The sequence below is a fragment of the Chroicocephalus ridibundus genome, chromosome 20, assembly GCF_963924245.1.
Source record: "Chroicocephalus ridibundus chromosome 20, bChrRid1.1, whole genome shotgun sequence".
In the NCBI taxonomy this organism is placed as follows: domain Eukaryota; kingdom Metazoa; phylum Chordata; class Aves; order Charadriiformes; family Laridae; genus Chroicocephalus; species Chroicocephalus ridibundus.
In genome coordinates this window covers 5,680,735-5,699,363 of record NC_086303.1, presented here as the reverse complement: position 1 = coordinate 5,699,363, position 18,629 = coordinate 5,680,735, and the positions used below count along the sequence as shown (strand labels likewise).

Genomic DNA, 18,629 nt, shown 5'->3' with positions numbered 1-18,629 from the left:
AAACATAGCCCAGAAAAACAAACGCTGTAACTTGTCTGAAAATTACGTCTCCTTTAGCAGTAGAAGAAGGGGCAAAGCAGCAGCACTCCCCCAGGAGGGGTCATTTCCACATGCTCCTTCCCTGCCGAAGCCATCCTCCTCCCTGCTAGCCGCTTTCTGCTCCCAGCTGAGCATCCGTCTCTTCTCCCAAGGAACAGGCGATAGGACAAGAGGAAATGGCCTCAAGTTGCACCAGGGGAGGTTTAGACTGGATATTAGGAAAAATTTTTACACTGAAAGGGTTATCAAGCATTGGAACAGGCTGCCCAGGGAAGTGGAGGAATCGTCATCCCTGGAGGGATTTAAAAAGACGGGCAGACGTAGTGCTGAAGGCCATGGTTTAGTGATGGGTTTTGTCAGCGTTAGGTTGATGGTTGGACTCTGTGATCTAAAAAATCCCTTCCAACCCAGGCGATTCTATGATTCCAAATGATGCTGAGAAAATGGCTCTTGTTGCTTCCAGTGTTGCTGCCCCTGATGAATTTATTTGCCTTTTTTTTTTTTGTTTAAAGGAGGCGGGGTCCCCAGTTGTCCCTGCTCCAAAACCTGGGGTCAGCTTGGGACACCCAGGGACCTTCTGCAAGAGACCAAGACGGGTGTTCTTGTCCCGGATGGGTGAGGAAGCAGCACACGGTGCTGCTGCGGGTACAGCTGCTTGTTCCTACCCCTCCAAATCAGCGCTGTCAAAGGCCATCTGCCTCCACCCAAAACATCTTGCCACCTCATTGCTCTTCAGAGCAACTCGGGACATCGTACCTGGCCCGACTGGCTCCTCTTGGGAGAGCTCGTTTGACAGCAATCCCGCTGCGCCTGACGCTGCCTTTGATCTCTCCCTGCTGGGGCAGGAGGTCCCGTCCTAAAACATGTCGCTTCATGGCACGGCTTGCCTGTTTCTCCCAATTCTTCAGTGATTCCGCTCCTTTCTATCTGCACATGGGCTATGGCATTTGCTGGGGGAAGCAGTGTTACAAAAGCGTATCCCTGAAATGTTAGTAGTAACTAGTGTTGAAAGGCCTTATGTGTATTCCAACAAACAATGAGGATTCCATCCTTGAATTTATGAAGCATGAGCTAACGAACAGAACTCCTAATCAAGGGAGGCAAGTGTATCATTTTCGAGGAAGCACATCGAGCATAAGGACCTTGAGGATGGTACTAATCTACACATTTGGAGAAGTTTAGCCAACTTGGCAGGAAAGTGAAAATTCTTAGTGCCCTTAGATGAACTACCTTCATTATAATACTAAAAAATCGCACCTGTAGGTCAAGAAGACCCTTGCCCAGGTGAAGACCCTTCCCTTGCGCACGCGTGGTAGCTATAACGTGATGCTGTAATCGTATATAAATTACCGACCAATGAAACATAGGCAGGAGGTACTAAGATTATAACGATACTGTAAAACGCGTATAAACATGGCGCGGGGAGTTCTGATGGGTATGCACGATAGGAGGAACCATCCCCCGTGCATCCAGCGCCGCAACAAAGAACGCCTGCCTTCTAAAACTCAACACAAGTCTTAGAGGCTTTCCCTTTAACCGGATTTTATGGTAACCGTAGCAAGGAGCCCAGGGGATGCCAGACCCCAGTGGCTCGCTGCCTGGGGGCAGCGGGTTTTGTGCGCCCGTGCGATGTCCTTCGGACATCGCACGGGCGCACAAAACCCGCTGCCCCCAGGCAGCGAGCCTCAGACGGGTCCAGCATACCCCCCCCCAGCAAGGAACACGCTGGCAGAAGTGGAACAGGGATGGGCAAGGGGACAGTTAGCCCCAGAAGTGACACTCCACGAGACCGTACGCTCCTCGTGCCCGTCAGCCGGCAGCGGGATGCTGCCTTCAAGCCCTCCTGCCCCCCCGACCGGGATTCCCTGGTGTCCTTCCCTCCCTTCCAGATGTGCTCATTATTTTCCCCTTTTCTTCCAGCTGCTGGCTGAGCGATGGCTTGTGCCCCTTTCAGTAAGGAAATCACAGAATCACATCGTTGGCAGGGCCCTCTGGAGATCATCCCCTCCAACCCCCTGCCAGAGCAGGGTCACCCAGAGCAGGTGGCACAGGAACGCGTCCAGGCGGGGTTGGGGTGTCTCCAGAGACGGAGACTCCCCCACCCCTCTGGGCAGCCTGTGCCAGGGCTCTGTTACACTTAAAGAAATTTTTCCTCATGTTGAGATGGAACTTCCCACGGTCAAGTTTGTGCCCGTTACGCCTTGTCCTGTCCCTGGGCACCACTGAAAAGAGCCTGGCCCCATCCTCCTGACACCCCCCCTTGAAGTATTTATAAGCGTTGATAAGATCCCCCTGAGTCGTCTTTTTTCCAGACTAAAAATACCCAAATCCCTCAGCCTTTCTTCATTAGAGAGGTGTTCCAGTCCCCTCATCGTCTTTGTAGCCCTTTGATGGGCATGCAGAACCTAAGCCAGGTCCCGTCCTGTACCCAGAGAGGTCTGGAATCTGGCAAAAACACGGAAATCCGAAAAGCAGCAAAAATAACTTGCTAAAAGAGCCGTTTTTCCAGCCGTGGCCCGGGGACTGCCGGGTGTCCCCCCGCTGACAGAGCCACAAGGCGACTAGCAGAGGGCAGCCCAGCCTGCTCCTTCGTGCGAGCGGCACCTCCGTGTCACCAGCTGGGGATGCGACGGCGACACGGACGCGGGGTGGCAGTGCGCGCCCGGAGCTCCGCACCCGCGGCTCGGTGCCTTCGCGGCGGACACCGGGGACGGGGCGAGCGGGGGGGGGGTCCCACCCCAGGAGCCTGTAGATGCACGGGGGGGTTGCTGCTGGCGCTCTCCCTCGGGGTGCGGCGGGGTCAGGCACCCCCTCACCCACACGATAAATGGCAATTAACGCCCAGGGATGGTCCTTGCCCTGCCCGCCCCCCCCCGGCTCAGACCCGCACCCGGGGGCTGACGGCGACAGGGATGGGGACAAGCTGCCCACGCTCACCCAGAGGAGGGGACTTCACCTTTCCCAGTACTAAAGTCGTAAAAATAGTTTAGGAAAAGCAAAGCAGGATATGTGCTAATTAACCCAGTACCACAGTTAAAATGAATTATTAACATTGCTACGGAGGTAGCGAGGCTTTGCCTTATCGGAAGCAATAAAACAATTATGAGAACAGCCTTTGTGTGCACAGAACGCTCCCCAAACCCGGAGCACAAATTTGCCCCCAGACCCTTTGGTGTGTCTCCAGAGCCGAGGTCTCCCCGCAGGGGCTACATGTCCCCACAGCGCCGCATCTGCCCGTGCTCCCCACGACTGCCTGTCCTCCCCATCCCACCACAAGCGTCACCTTTACCCCTGCGGCAGCATGTGAGGTGACACTGCTGCTGAGCGTCACCAGTTGTCACCCAGGCGAGGAGAGCTGGGGCGACCAGGCTGTTGGAGACCCCTCTTGCCCCAGGCTGAGGTTTTCCTGCAGGACAAGGCGCAGCAGCTCAGCTCTGGTCCTCAGCTCGCCCCTGCAAACCCCTCTCTCTGCCTCACAGAAGTGGCATCAGCTCTGCTGCTCCTTCGGGCCCTCGACTGCAGATGTGCAGGGGCATCTCTGAGCACTGAGGGAAGGAACTGCACCCCAAACCATCAGCTTACCCCTCAGCATCGCTCAGCGGGGTCTCCCCAGAGAGGGGCTTTGTCGGGGGTTCAGACTGGGCATTTCAGTTGCGTTTGCAGCACGGAGAAATGACACCGAGCAGTCTTAGGGGTTTCCCACCATCAGTTTTGTGTATCGCATTTTATTGCTAATAAAAGGGCAATCCTATTGCCTTGCTACTGATGTGGCAATAAATGTCCTTAGATTAATTCTGCTGAAGCCTAATCACTATCAAGAAGTTTATTGCACAGGCTTAGTACGAAACAACAATTACTGCAATATAAGCAATCGTATCATGTCAAAGAAAGCAAAACTGCTGAACAGAGATTTATCTTCATCCAGGGAGATTCCAAAGTGCTTCAATGATTGACTTACACAAAACACAGCCTATCTTCAAAGCACGCCTGCACACAAGGAGGGGAAGAGCAGGACCTTTGGACCCCCCCAGGTCACAACAAAGTCATTTCTATCAAGTCTCCCGTGAGCGCGCTCACACCACCCCTCACACCGTCAGCGTTACCCTGCAAACCTCGGGGAGAGGCAGAGCGCTGGGACCAGCCCAGCACCTTCTCAGAAGTGCCACAGGTAGATTTCCTTCAATCAAACATTTTTTATTTGGAGGAAAAAACAGACCAAAGTCCCTCGCAATAACCCAACTATTACTGTGCCGACATAGTTTTGAAATCGCTATCACCATATCTGCACTTCTCTCAATTAAAATTATTTGGTTAGTGCAAAGGGGAATGGTGTGTGTGCGTGAACAAACTGCCCTTAGTTACACCTTCGGATCCTGCGAGGCAGCGAGCAGGATTATCGCGGAGCCAACTGGAATTGCTCATGATGAACGAGCCTCAAACGTACCTGGGCTTTGGTTGTACCTGGGCAGAGCCCTGGGTTTGGTGGCGGGCGATGGTGCCTTTCCTCTGGCAACACAATTTCCTCCGGCAACACAACCCACCAGCTGACAGATTTTAAGCGTGCGATGGTTAAAATGCAGCAAGATTAAATTTAGCGAGAAATTAATCACCACAAAATGTCAGCTTCCTGAGTGAGCTTAAAGAGATTGTCACGTAAAGGCCATGTGCCTCGGCCATACACCGATTTGATTTCTCAGCTTTGTTCTGTTCAGCTGGTTGGCAGTTTGGTTCAGGGTCAGGCCATGCTGGAAGGATCCGATTCGGTCCTGCTAATGGGAGAAATCGATAACCGAACCGGTCTTCCTGGGAACTGCAGCAGGAACCTGTGCAAGTACTTATCGCTCTGGAGCTGGGCTGGTTTGTGCTTCTTGGACAACACTCAAGCCACAGTGGCCACCAGTGCCCTCAGCTTCCCAGTACCAGTTCCTTCCACTTCCAGACCTCGCAGGGGACTGTCACACTGGAGGTGACAATTGCAGTGAGGGTCACAAGATGATCTGTGGGCTGAAGCCCTACTGGCAGGGCAAGAAAACGAACAGACAAATAAACCAACCCTAAGCAGGAGCCTAAACATTCGTTTTGTAGAACTGTGACGGGCTACCAGAGCTTTGCTGGGTGGGAAGGAGATGGCCTTCTGGAAGAGGCAAAGCAGGTATTACAGGAAAAAGAAAGACCAGACTGGAAAAAAAACCCAACTATGTTTGTTGGTTAAGCAGCACCTGTACCAGCATCGGCACATTGCAGGGACTGGTTTATAACAGACTTTGAAGCAGAAACCATCTTTTTGTCCTGTATTCGTAAAAAACGTGGGCCCAAGAGACAGGCATGAGCTAGATGAAGCGTTCAGGTCCATTCAAACCACAGAAGTTTGAGGAAACTTGCACCAAGTTGTTCCTTTATGTGAAGTTCTGCCTGGAAGTGGTTCACAGCAAAGGGCATTTTGCTACTATTGCTTAGAAACAGTCACTTTGTGTTAAAACTTTGCAGGTTGTCTGTAGAGCAGGGTAATTCCTCTCAAACTCTTGCAATTTCTGCTCTTGGCCTCTTCACTCCCCCCCCCCCCCCCCCCCCTTCCATGATGTCACCCGCATCATTAGGTGGCTAAAAACGACCATTTTGGGGTTCCGTAGTCAGTACGTTTGTGGCACCTCCTCTATTCCTTTAAGTGTTTTGACCATCTCCAATTAGCTGAGCTACGCACAGCTAGACCTAAGAAAACTTTTAGTGCATCCGTTCTTAAACTCTGGACATCAATATGTTAAAAAAAGAATTAAATGTCAAGAGTCGAACAAAAGCCAACTGAACTGCAAGCAGCAAAACCCGACTTTATTCGACTAAATCCAAACCAGAGACAGAGGAGAACGTTTCCAGCAGCAGAAGCACCACAGTCTAAGGTAGGTGACCCTCAATTTGCTCTTAAAATACTATTGTTTGGAGGACGGCGCTCCTGTGCAGCAATTACACGAGCTACTTTGATGGATTTCCCCTATGATACGCAACATCTGGAATTTAAAATCGTTATTTCTATAGCAATTAATGTATTATAACCCATGCTAAAATCCCTTCTTTTCTTTTTGAAGCTATAAATTAAATTGCTGACTTTTTTTGCAAACACACACAAAAAGGATGTGGATGAGGTGGATCCTTGCGCAGATTCGTGCAGAGAGACTCTGCCCAGTTATGCGGCAGCGGCTGCCTCACTTCGGATGGTGGCAGGACGATGGTTTCATCGGACAGGCGCAAAAAATTGATCATATATAGAATTTTTCACAACAAAAAATTGAAATGAAGACAGGAAAAAAGCCCAGCCATACATGGTTTACTTCTAAGTAAAGCCTGCACTTCTGGGATTTATAATTCCAGCTCTTTCTTTCAATCTTTTAACTTTGTGTCTTTTTTTTTTTTTTATGCCCTTTTTGGTGGTTAAAAACAGCAATACAAAACACCTCCTTGCCTAAAGCCTAAGATTAAATGAGATTAAAATGTATCTGGCAGCTCTGTCCTGCGGATAGGAAACCAAATTCCCTCCCCTACATCAGCGCTCACTCCATACAGGCTTTTTCACGTAGACCCACGGAGAGCTCGGATAACACAGCTCAATAACCCAACAACGCTGCAAGAGCGGACACGTGGTGAGAAAGACCCAACTGAACCTAATCCACAAATTTTTTGCAATGTGGGTCACCCACCTGCTCCCGGACCCTCCTGCACGTCACCATCCCGTACCTGCAAATCCCACGTCGTCCAACACCAGCAGCTGCTGTGGGTGCCCCAGGAGAGGCTGGTTTAGTGCTGGAGGAGCCGGGCTAGGGCTCAGCTGGAGTCACCCAAGATAAATGGAGTAGTTTTTCCTCCCGGAAAAAGCGAGATCTCCTTGTTAGCGGCTTGAAAGCCCTTCATAGCGATCGTGGCAGGCACAGCTCTTACTCTCCAAGGCTCTTTGCTAACACGCTGCTTGTTGCCACAGGGTGGGAAAAGGAGCAAATAAGGGGGGTGTGAACTATTTGTAAGTGATCTTAAAAGACAGCAGCTGTGTAAGCCTGGCACCCATCTCCTAACGAGGCAAGGAAGCACCCATCTCCTAACGAGGCAAGGAGCTTGTAGACACCTCATGTCTCTGTTAAGGGACTGATGTTGGGGAGAATTTAGCATGTTTGGTCGGACACTGGAATAGGCTGCCCAGGGAGGTGGTGGAGTCACCATCCCTGGATGTGTTTCAGAGTCGTTTAGATGTGGGGTTGGGGGATACGGTGTAGGGGAGAACTTTGTAGAGTGGGGCTGATGCTTGGACTCGATGATCCCAAGGGTCTTTTCCAACCGAAATGATGCTATGATTCTATCTTAATGCCAGCCCAGAACACATCTACTTGGGAAAAGAGCCTCATTCATTCAGGTGCTAACCTGGACGTCGGGACCACATCAGCTGGGCCAGCACACAATTAAATTTTGGCCTCCAGCTGGCAAACTGGCAACTGCTTCATTACCTTCAGCATGCCAGGACTTCTCCCCATGTCCCTAGCCCAAAAATGAGGAAAAGAGGGAGTGCACTGGTTCAGCTGTAGTGGTGTATGCCAGAAAAGATGAAAAGGGATAATATTTTCCCTGATTTCTGGATGTAAATAAGGACTTCCAGCTCATAAGGACTTCAGCTCTTCCAGGGCATTTTTTGTTAACTCCTCTTTGCTTCAATTCCTCCAGATTGGTGGGCAATATGGCATCGCTTAAAACTCGCCATTTTTTAACTGGCCACCTGCCCAACAAAGAAATTTTGCACAACTTCAAGTCATTTGTCCCATCTCTGCCCAGCTGCAAGGAGGAAACTACCAAGGCTCTGCTGAAGCCACAAAACAGCGTCGAGCTGCACAGGGCTGGGGTGACCCGAGCGTCTTCCTCGCTGTTTGCTGAGGATGCAGAGAGCTGTTTTGCGCAGACGTGGTCGGCCAGCCGTGCAAAGACACACACGTCTGCACGGCAGAGCTGCCTCCACGGCCTCGGACAGGGGGAAAAACCCCGAACGGGAACCTGCCCGGAGGGGATGCTGTGCCAGCCGCGCTGCCGCAGGAACGGGAAGAGCGCGTTTCCGCGGCCCCGTCCCACGCTTCCCACCGGCCCAGCAGCCCCACGGGCAGAGCTGGGGGGAGCCGAGTCTGCAGCGGGGGGAGATGCACGTCATCCCCAGCACAGGGTGTGCAAGCGCCCGGTGCAAGGGCTGAGCCCGTCTCCCCTCCTCTGCGGCACGCGGGGGTGCGGAGCGGGCAAGCAGGGGGCTCCCGTGGGCAACCAGCCCAGCGGTGGCTGGCAGGACTCAGCTCGGCACCGTGGCGGGCGGGAATAAGGCTCACTATGGCACTGAGCTCCTGTCGTTTCCTTGTTTGTATTCCCTGAGCGCTTTGAAGTGATTCCGATGCACTGACAAGTATGAAATACCGCACGTGATTTGCGCCTACCGTGGCTTTAACTGCAGTGGGTGTTAGGCAAATCTCAAACAAAGAATTTTAGTAGAGGCTCTTTAGGATAAAACACTGCAGTAACCAACAGTCAATTTTTAACTCAAAGGAGGAAGTCATTCCAATCTGTAATAGAGACACCCAAACACTGTTTCTGTTCAGATCTGAGAACAGATAACAATACCCTGTGCAAAGATAAATTGCAGGGAAGAAAAATTAAAAAGGAAGAAAGACAACGTTGGGTGTGGCAGGAAAAGTTGAAGGATGTTGGCATTCCTGAGACCCGCAGCATTGCCTATTGTTTCTTGAGCTGAAAAAAAAAAAAAAGGGAAGAAAAGAAAAGAAAAGACTTGATGCCACAGGTCCGCCTGCAGACGTCTGGCCGGGTGGCGGGGCAGGACCAAGTGCCACGTCTCATGGCTGCTGCCAGTTGCCCGTTGCAGGGTTTGGCAGCCACCGCAGCAATCTGTGAATGGCGCTGCCGGTGCCGCTGTCGGTGTATGCACCCATGGGGGTCACATCCCGGCCCAGCAGACCGCAGTAGCCCAGTGGGGGCTGTGGCTTGGCCACTGCCATGCCCTGGCTCGGCTGCCACACCGTGACCAGCCCCTCGCCAGCCCGACTGACCCCTGGTTTTCGGCTGCCCAGGACTGTCATCACCAGCAATGCCTTTAGTACCCACACAACAGGGGATTTAAGGCAGGAGTGTGAGAGCTGCAGAGCACTATTAGCACTTTTTTCCTTGTGAAAATTCCCTTATCTTTGGGCTAGGCCATGCCACGGGCTGGGAGCCACCAGGGACGCTCTGCTCCGAATGGCCGTCGGAGCGATGGGGGTGGTTTACCTTGGCAGATCCCCACCACAATCTCTCTCTTCTGTTCGATAACACAGACATCAGCAAAATCCCGTACCCAACGCGAGATTTTTGAAGTTTGCCCAGCAACCGTTCGGGAAGGCTGGCCATGGCGGTTCTCTTTCTCTTGGCAGCTTTGCTGCAAGGTGAGTCGTCAAGACACCGAGTCTCCAAGACACCGAGTCTCCAGCCTGTTCAGTGAGGAGAACGGGCAAAGCTAGAGCTGGGGACACAGGTATATCCCTGGCTAAATCCTCACTTGGGCACTAGTCACCTCCACCTGCAAAACAGAGACTGGTCAAACCTCCCTGCCCACTGGGATCTGCAGAGGGCCAGCAAAGGCATGGCGAGAGCTGGAGGAGGATCCCAGCTCTCCATTGCTTGGCACTGCGGAGGAGCCACTTGTGCCCACGCAGGGAGAAGAAAGTTGCCAGACCAGGCAGAGTTTCCAAATGCCAAAGGTCATTCTTAGATGTTTGCTGTTAACTGCCGCCCTTGACATTTAGCTCCAGGCAGGACTGTCAGGGCTGATGAGGGTTTGTGGCATCATGGAAGGGGCATCGAGGACTTTTCCCGTCTGTGCCGTGGCACAGGGCAGTGGCTCTGCACCATCAGTTATCCTCAAGTGGATAACGTGGCACTCAAGGATAGTAACACACCATAGCCAAAATAAACTCTGAACTTTCTGAGCCAGATATCCCACTGGTGCCCCTCGGAATCACACCCCCGTCTCCAAGGAGCTATGCTGGTTTTTGCCAGGCGAGGAGCTGGCTGTCTGAGTAACCAGCTACTTCTGTTTCTTTCTTTCCCCAAAAGAGCCAGTCTCAAGTACCTTGTACGGACCCAGGTTTCTGATGGGTGAGGTTGGAGGATCGGTCACCCATCAGTGCTTCTACTCCATCACGCCAGCCAACAAACACGACCGAAAATATTGGTGCAAAATAGCAAGAAGCGGCATTTGCTACACCGTCATTTCTACAACCGGCTACACCTTGAAGAGCCACGTGGGCCGAGTGTCTCTTGAGGACACCCCCCAGAATGGCACCTTCGCAGTGACGATGACAGAGCTGAAGAAGAACGACACGGGCACCTACCGATGTGGCATCGGCACCACCAACAGAGACCTGTACGTCAGCCTGACCCTGACGGTTTTGGCAGGTAGGACACTGGCAGGGGAGAGGGGAGGCTCCGCTCTGCCGGCAGCCTGGATCACAGGCAGCGGTGTGGGGACAGATGCTGGAGCATCAGCGCACAGCAGGCATGTTGACTTTTTCTACCCTGTGCTATTAACCAAATATCTATAATGATGGGGTATAAAAGTACCCAGATTTGGCCAAATCAGCTGTTCATATATGTAAAAGGAACCTCTCTCCTGCCTGGCTGGGGTCTGTGCCGGACGGTGCCTGCCATGCTCTCTCCCTACAGATGCCAGTGATTTGGGGCCGACTGAGCTCATCCATGGGGAGCTCCGTGGCTCCGTCACCATCCTGTGCCCACCTGGGGACACCCACAGCATCGAGAAGAGGTTCTGGTGCAAACTGGGGAGAAACGGCTGCGCTCTCATCGCCGACACCAATGGCTACGTGGGGAAGAGTTACCAAGGGCGAATCTTTATCACCCCTCAGGAGAGCTCTGGAGCTTTCAAAATCTTGATAAACGACTTAAAAAAGGAAGACTCAGGGCTGTACAGGTGTGGGACGGGAAGGCTTAGCGGCCCGGACAGCCGGCGGGTGGTGGCTCTGCAGGTGACGGCAGGTAGGACGGGGCGCTGGGGGCTGGGGGTTCCTCGCCGCCCCAGACGAGGAACATGGAGCTAACGCATCCTCTCCAACCTGCAGCCTCCACCCTCCCCAAGAGACCCAAATTTCTGAGCGGCACGGTCGGAGGCTCGCTGTCCTTCAAGTGCCACCACGATCCCAAGGGGAACTACGAGAAGAAGTATCTGTGCAGGTGGAAGGCAGCTCGCTGCGCGCTGCTTGCGGATGCGGACGGGTTTGTGCACGAGTCGTACAAAGGGCGAATACAAATAGCCAGCAGCAACCAGGAAAATGGGAGCTACACGGTGGTGATGAGGCACCTGAGAGAGGAGGATGCGGGATGGTACTGGTGCGGGGCTAAAAACGGGCACACAGAGCACACATCCTCCGTGAAGCTGCACATCCACAAGGGTAGGTGATGGCACGGCTTGGAACACAGTAAATCCTTTCTCTTTTTATAAGTCGCTCTTTCCCCTACGCCTTCGCGGGCATGAGGGGAATAAACTCTCCTTTGTACTGCGCATAAACATAAAAACGTTATAAGAAACATCAGCTGTACGTTTTACCTTACAGTTATTGGCAAGTAACTGAGGTGATGGGAAAGGTTTCCAGAGGTAGGGATGTAAGCTGAGCTTTCAGGGGAAATTTGGTTTGTTTGAATGATATTATTGATTATTTATGATGCAAACCCCTAGCACACGACACCCTGATCCTAGCAAGTACAGCGCGGAGACATGCGCTCTGCTCTGAAGATAAGCTGAAGGTTATCTTGCAGTTTTAGAAAGTGCAGCCTGTAAATACACAGATCCATGTAACTGTTCAGCTGGCAAAGACAGAAATAGTGGGGTTAAAGCACGAACGTTTGCAAAGTATTAGTGGGTTTTCATTAGTGCTCCCAAGCTGCTTTCTATAAGACTCAAAGGAAAGTAGAAATGCTTTGGGTTTGGTCATATCATGCTGCAAATTTTTTCATGCCGAGACGCAAGGTGAAACGCATAAATCTTTGGTAAATCTAACACGTTGTCTCTGCAAAAAGATGGATATCCAAGCCTCAAAACAATTTTCTCCGTAGAAGCCTGCACTTCACAAGACCCAGAAACAACCACTCTTGTGAAACCCACTTTATCATCAAGCCCGGCCGCCTACAGCACGCCCGCGCAGAGGAGCATCACGGGCCTGACGTACACCGCGGGCACCGTCACCGAGAGCACCAGCACCCTGCTGCCCGCTGCCGCCCCCGGCACCTCTGTAACCTCCCCAGGCAAAATCTATCATGAGAGGTAAGGTCACGGCCATGCTTCTCGTTGGCACCACGCTGATGGTCTAAGACCTGTCTGCCCTTTCTCCCATACAGGTTGTGCACGGGTTGCAAGTTGAAAACACCAGTAGGAGACGTCAGTAATTAGAAAAGCAGGAGGCAAGGTTATCTCGTATCCATCTGTGGCATCTTTGAACTTGTCGCTAAATTTTCTGGTGCTGGTCGGTCCTGTAGATCAGACGCCAGAGTCAATAGATGCACTCCTGTCTGTTTTCCTTTGCTCAGGACATTAGGAAACATTAGGCTTGAGCAATAGCGCTGGTGAATCAGTAGCCGCTGCATACTTCACTGCACACATTATCCCAGTCCTTATAGGCAGGCAGCAACCAGGGCGGTGTTTGGGTACTCGGTGTTGCATAAGGAGCTATCTTTGGCGAGATTAATCAAAAGGCTGTGAGCTATTTTGGCCAGTGATTATTCTGCGGTACGTCTCTATAGCAAGCCCTGTGGCTCACCCCAGTGCAAGTGGTTTTCCCGGTGAATTCACCTTCCGTGCTTCCTGTTGGGAGGATGCTGCGAGCGGCTCGTGCACCTTTCACCCCAGCTACGGCCACCGTCCCGCACCGGGCGAAGGGGTTTGTGTAGCTGGTGCAGGTGCATCAGCTACCGCAGCGTCAGTCGCAACTGAAGACAAACCACACAAAGTCCACAAATCCAGTTCAATATCCCGACCTGTGCCCCCGGCCCCCGCACCTCGGCGCTCGCGTCTGCCGCAGTGATGCCCAGCGCAAGAAGCACCGACCACTCCATCCCCACTCCTCCCATCCCCAGCTGCCTTCAAGCCATACCTTCTTCCACCCAGCCAGACAGAGGAGGGGGAGCATGTTACCAATCACAAATTGTGCTCATAAAGGGTCAGATTTTGCACTGTTCCGGGCAGAACTCCGTCTGCCCGTGGAGCTCTGAGAACATTTATGTCATTTTTGCAAGGAGACAGCACGTAGACACCCTCCAACAGCGTGAGAGTCTTCAACAACTCACAAAGAAAGAGTGTGAACTTGTGAATTGAGCTCGTTTTCATTTTGGAGGGGATAATTCGTCTGGCAGCATAAACCCCACACAGTAGAGCAGAGGCAGCTGTAGAAATTAATTCCTCAGAAGCCAAGCTCCAGATCCAGTTTCATCTCTGCTGGACTTTGCTGACCGTTCCCCTTTGATTCTGACAGAGTTTACAACTCCTTTATGGTGTAAAAACTGCATTAAGGCACTTCAGCCGCCCCATAGCTGAACCAAAACCCAATTTAATTCTGATGGTTCATCTTTCCAGCTCATCAGGTGAATCACGTCTGCTCCCAGTTGTGTTACCAGCTCTCATTTTACTGATTTTCATCACTATCACAATTCCCGCCCTGACCAAAATAAAGCTTCAAAAGGAGACGGGTAAGTTGGCCAGGCAACACCTTGCGGGTTGCGGTTGCTGTTTTGCAATGGCTTTGCTCGTGATTTCCAAGCGCGGGAGTCTGACCCACGGCAGATTTCCATCTCTGGGGAGACGGAAAAGCGCCGCCAGCGCAGCCTGAAAGCGCAACTGCACTCGCAAGCAAGCAATGTCCGAGAGAAGTTGCTGCCTTTTCTTCTTTATTTATTTATTTTGTTTTTAAATGTGCTTAAACAAAAAGCAGATGAAGGAAATGGAAATTCTGAAGTCCTGCTGAAAGCAAAGTTGAGTTTTTGTGTATAGAAGATTTACAGCTCTGCGAGTGCTCGGAAATCCTGAAGTATAAAGGGCAGGGACCTGCGTGGCACCGGCGGCTACGTGCCAGGCGGCTTCTCGGGCCGAATCCGGCCCACTCGGCGAAAAGCTGACAAAGACTTGCCTGAAAAAATCCTTGCTAACAACTGATTTTCAGAAATATATGCGTATATCTTATTCTATAACATACCGTTCTCATTCTATACCATACCGTATCCCTAGAGATAAATTTAGGGACAAAAACCTTCAGCGAGGACAGTGGTGAGTGGAAATGCCCTTTCCACAAGAGTGAAAATGGGAAACAATCCTAACCCTGTGTCTGGTAGGAGATGCTCGTCTATTTAAATAGGATTTGAGGTGTTCCCCCCCATTGCCTGCATGGTTTTTGGTTTTAAGGAGAAGGAAGAATCGCCGCGGGAAACCTGGAAGCGGCACCAATTCCGTCTGCCCTGAACCCTGTGAAAGAGCAAACGATGGAGGAGACCCCGAGCCCAGAGAAGGTGCAGGGCGCAGGACAGCCCCTGGCAAACGTAGGTGGGTGATTTCTGCAGCTGGCACCGCGAGGGTCGTCTCCCTTGGTAGGGGAGAATAAAAACAATTTTTAAGCAGAGGATTTGTGGCTTCGTACGTAAAATACCTCCACAGGGTAGACACCAGGTTTGCAGTCCAGGAATTATGATCCCACAGTCCAGGATTTATGCTCTGATGCCAAACTATTGTCTTTATTCCTTACCAAAAGACGTTGAACCACAGGTTTCAAAAGACTTGGATTAAATCCTATATTGAGGTTTATAAATTTATTACAGGGTTGATTATAATTTTTGCTTACGCTTAGTAAACACGTTATTGCTCTTCCTGCTTGCTTGTTTCAATAAAGCCTGATTGCTTATGACCTCTTGCAGTATTACACAGAAGCAATTCTTGTTCACCGTGTCGCAATCACATCAACTCTCTTTTGTCCTACTTGTGCAGGATAATCTATGCTATCCTTGGAAGATTTAGGATGACCAATTTGTGTGTGAGAGTCCATGTCTTCTGGCAAAATATAGAAATAGTGGACTCCAAGACTAAAAATAGTCTTGGAGTATTAGCACTTCAGAGAGAAGCTCTTGTAGAAAACATCTGAGCAAATATTTTAAAGTATATCCGATTTACGGAACTCCTATCAGCAAAACATACTCTTCTCCCTTAAAAAAAAATAAAAATCAAACTTAGTGGAACAGTGGTTCAAAAAATTATGTGATGGTATTTCTTATTCTCATTACAATGCACTTAGATCCAAGCCCTCCGATCATATAAGCAGGGGATAATATTTTAAAGTCAGGTCGCTGCAGAGGGAAATAAGTGATTGTGACAATTTGCACCCTCTGGAATGAACGACCACCTCTGTGCTCACTACTGCTTGTACTGCTTTTTCTCTTTGAAACACCCCCTGGCTTGATCAGAAGCAGAACGCACATCTACAGACACGGCATTTTTCAAAGCTATTTAGAGAATATACCGTAGACATCAAACGAAGCCTTCAGAGCGGCTTTAAAACCAAGGCCATTAAGGTCGAAATCCAGAATATTTTGTGGAGAGTGAGACAACCTGCTACAACTATACAAGTTCCCGTGCTGTTTGAGATTTAACTTTACAAGAAAGGAGCTGTACGAAGGGTTCTTGCAGTCCTCAATGTAAGGAATTCAGAGAAAAAAAAGTACACACCCCGCCTTAAAACCTTGAAAATAAAGAATCGACATTCTGTGACAAAACTTCTAAAAATGAGAACGTAAACCAGAAGTTGTTAGTTGTGCCTTTTGTTTCTCCGTGCCTGGTTCGGGGTAAAGCCCGGGATAACGCTCAGCCGAAGCTGAGCGGGAGGTTGACTCCGGCAGTTCCCTCCGACCCGGGTTGCTCCAGCTCTCTGCCCACAGGACTCCCTGAAACACCGGTCCCATTTGAAATACCAGATTTGGCATGAAACCAGAAAAACCCACAAAATCACTTGTAAAAATATTGTAGAGAGGCAATGCCAGATCACAGCTTTTCTTCTATTTTTTGGTTTGTTTTTTTATTTGTTTGGTTTTATTTTGTTTTTTTACAGCAAGCCTATGGGGAAAAAAATACTTTTCAAGATGACCGATGAAGTCTTGAGGCACAACCCCCTTCCTCCAAAGCCCCCGTGTACACAAGCTTGGAATTTTCCCTACGGAACGCCAAGGCACAGCTATAAACTGCCAAGCGCCCAGCACCACTTGTTGCTCAGAAGCCAAGCGCCCTGTGTCCGGAGCCAAATCCCTGTGGGTTGCCCAAATGCCGCTCGCTACGTGGTTTGTAGAAGAGAAAATAAACTAACGCGCCTGTAATAGAGCTATTTGTGTGCAACCTTGCGGAGACAGAGCACCCCGAGGGAAAGGCAAAGCTGGGGAGGGGGTGGGAAGGGAGGACCCTCGTGGCTGCAGGCTTGCTCAGTGCTAGGAAAAAAAAATGAGGATTTTCTGATATTTTAAAAAGTCCTTATCCACTGGGTCATTTTACAACGTGTGAACCGCATCTGACCTCAGTCTATCAAAGACACCCAAATTCTCAAGTGCTGTTTTTCCTCCATCTCTTCTGCAGAACTATCCTCGGCTTCAAAAAATCAAATCATTTCTGCCCAAACGCAGCCCAGACCCAAAGAGCAGCTTTGGTTTGAATGCTCAGATTTTATGTCATGCCACAAGCCGTGCTTCAGCCTGAAGAAAAAGCAAGTTCAGGGTTGTTTGTTTTCTGGAGATGCCAAAGTGCTTTGGAACCTGTGACTTGGCAGGAGGACACTTCCTCCTCTGTTAAAGCAAGTAAATAGATTTGCATGAGGCAACAGATCGGTTTTACCAGAAATCTTAAGGGTGAAGACAGTGGTTTGATTAAATAAACTGTTCATCCACCCCGAACTAACTTTTCTTCCCCGAGACGCACCAGCGGTTGCAGGCCCCCATGGCTGGTTCCTACCAGGACTTCCCCCGCCCACGGCCATGCCACCGTCCTCCCGAGTGTCCTCTGCCAGCCCAGGCTCTTTGAAACTCCTCTCCGGGCCAACCGCAGGATTGAGACGAGGTGAGCGGCAAAGCCGACGCGCTGACACCCGGCAGGAAAAGTGCCTGGGAGAGCGGGAGGTCTGGGAAAGCAAACACACCTGTGCCTATTGTGGCCAAGCAAGCACAACTCCATGGCCAAGAATGAAAAGCCATGCCAAGAGCAGCCAGAGAAGCAGCACTGGTGGGAAGGACATGGCTTGCAGGGGATCAGCGTTTGTTGCCCTTTAGGAGATCTCAGCTCAAGATCCCCACTAGATCACCCTGTGCAAGCACAGCAACAGCCTTCCTCGCCTCAAAAGCTCCTTCCTCACCACAAAAGCTGCACATACATGGAAAGAAAAGAGCTCGGCACCCTTAGCTAGCGGAAAGGTACTTCCAAGGCTGGCTTTAAGATCTGACAAATTTGCTAAACGTCCTGACTTCAGGTCAGGATTTCTCTGCTCTCAGGCACGGCAGGAGCACCTGGAGCTGCCACCCTGTTTAAGCTCAACAGCTTTCACTGAGAGCGGGTGAGAAAAGCTTTGTGTGACCCCCCAGCTAGAAGAAATTACTGCTTTTGCATCACTAGTACAAGGTAAAGCCAGTTAATGATTCATCCCACATAATACAAATACTTTCATCTTCATTAATTTTACTTTCTCGTACGGTTCCATTTCTGACAACCCCACACTTCACAGGGAATTTGTGTTTGGGCCCCTCTCACGCCTACAGCAGGAGAGCAAAGAAATGAGGTTGAATATGTCGGCAAAGCTCGTGTTAATTATTTTTCGTTTTAAAGAGCCTACAATGTTCTTGGTCCACACAAACAAGACCAACCCTTGCCCACCTGAGGCAAACCCTTGCCCGCCCAGACTGCTGCTCTTCCCACGAGGCTGAGGGGAGGCAGAGGGCCTGGAGAGAGCCAGGACAGGAGACAGACCTGCTCTACCAGGATAGCCAACCAGGGTCGTCTTAGGGACACTTGGGTTCCAAGAAATGCGCAACAGCTTAAAAGAAACCCAACCAAACCACACCTGTTTTCACCCTACAAAGCTATTCCACTGTTGGTGGGGGGTATCATAAGATCAGAAGCCAGCTCATTCCTCGCAGGAAGGGGCCGTTCTGCCCGGGGCGGTGGGAAACGCTGTCACCACTCAAGGGTGATGCAGCAATGCCAACAGAGAGGAGGGGGCTGGCTGGACCCTCGGGTACTCGGTGAGACTCAGACCCCATAAGGTGCCCCAGTGTCTTTGTGCCGGGTGTAGGCAACCCATCTGCAACCCGAGGACTCACAGCTGCCCAAGCTGTCCGGGGCTGTCCATGCAGAGAGCTGTCTCACAGGTACCCCGCTCCCAGCAGAGCAGAAGACCTTCCGTGGACCTGACCCCAAGCAGCCACCCTTCCCAAAGGAGGCAGGGGTGCCCACGGCCATGTCGGGGAGCCCACCCTTGAGGTGGCTGTTGTGCAAGGTGCAATCAGGAGGT

At 51.0% G+C, this 18,629-nt stretch overlaps 1 protein-coding gene across 1 annotated transcript; it reads left to right on the top strand.

Annotated features, from left to right (window-relative positions):
• The first annotated feature begins 5,766 nt into the window (after positions 1-5,766).
• On the top strand, positions 5,767-16,508 carry LOC134525732 (polymeric immunoglobulin receptor-like). Its single transcript, XM_063356863.1, has 9 exons — positions 5,767-5,933; positions 9,378-9,485; positions 10,156-10,497; positions 10,765-11,094; positions 11,178-11,507; positions 12,169-12,376; positions 13,682-13,794; positions 14,504-14,641; positions 16,194-16,508. Exons 2-9 carry the CDS (start codon positions 9,449-9,451, stop codon positions 16,226-16,228), a joined length of 1,533 nt encoding a protein of 510 aa, XP_063212933.1. The 5' UTR covers positions 5,767-5,933; positions 9,378-9,448; the 3' UTR covers positions 16,229-16,508.
• Positions 16,509-18,629: the final 2,121 nt, after the last annotated feature.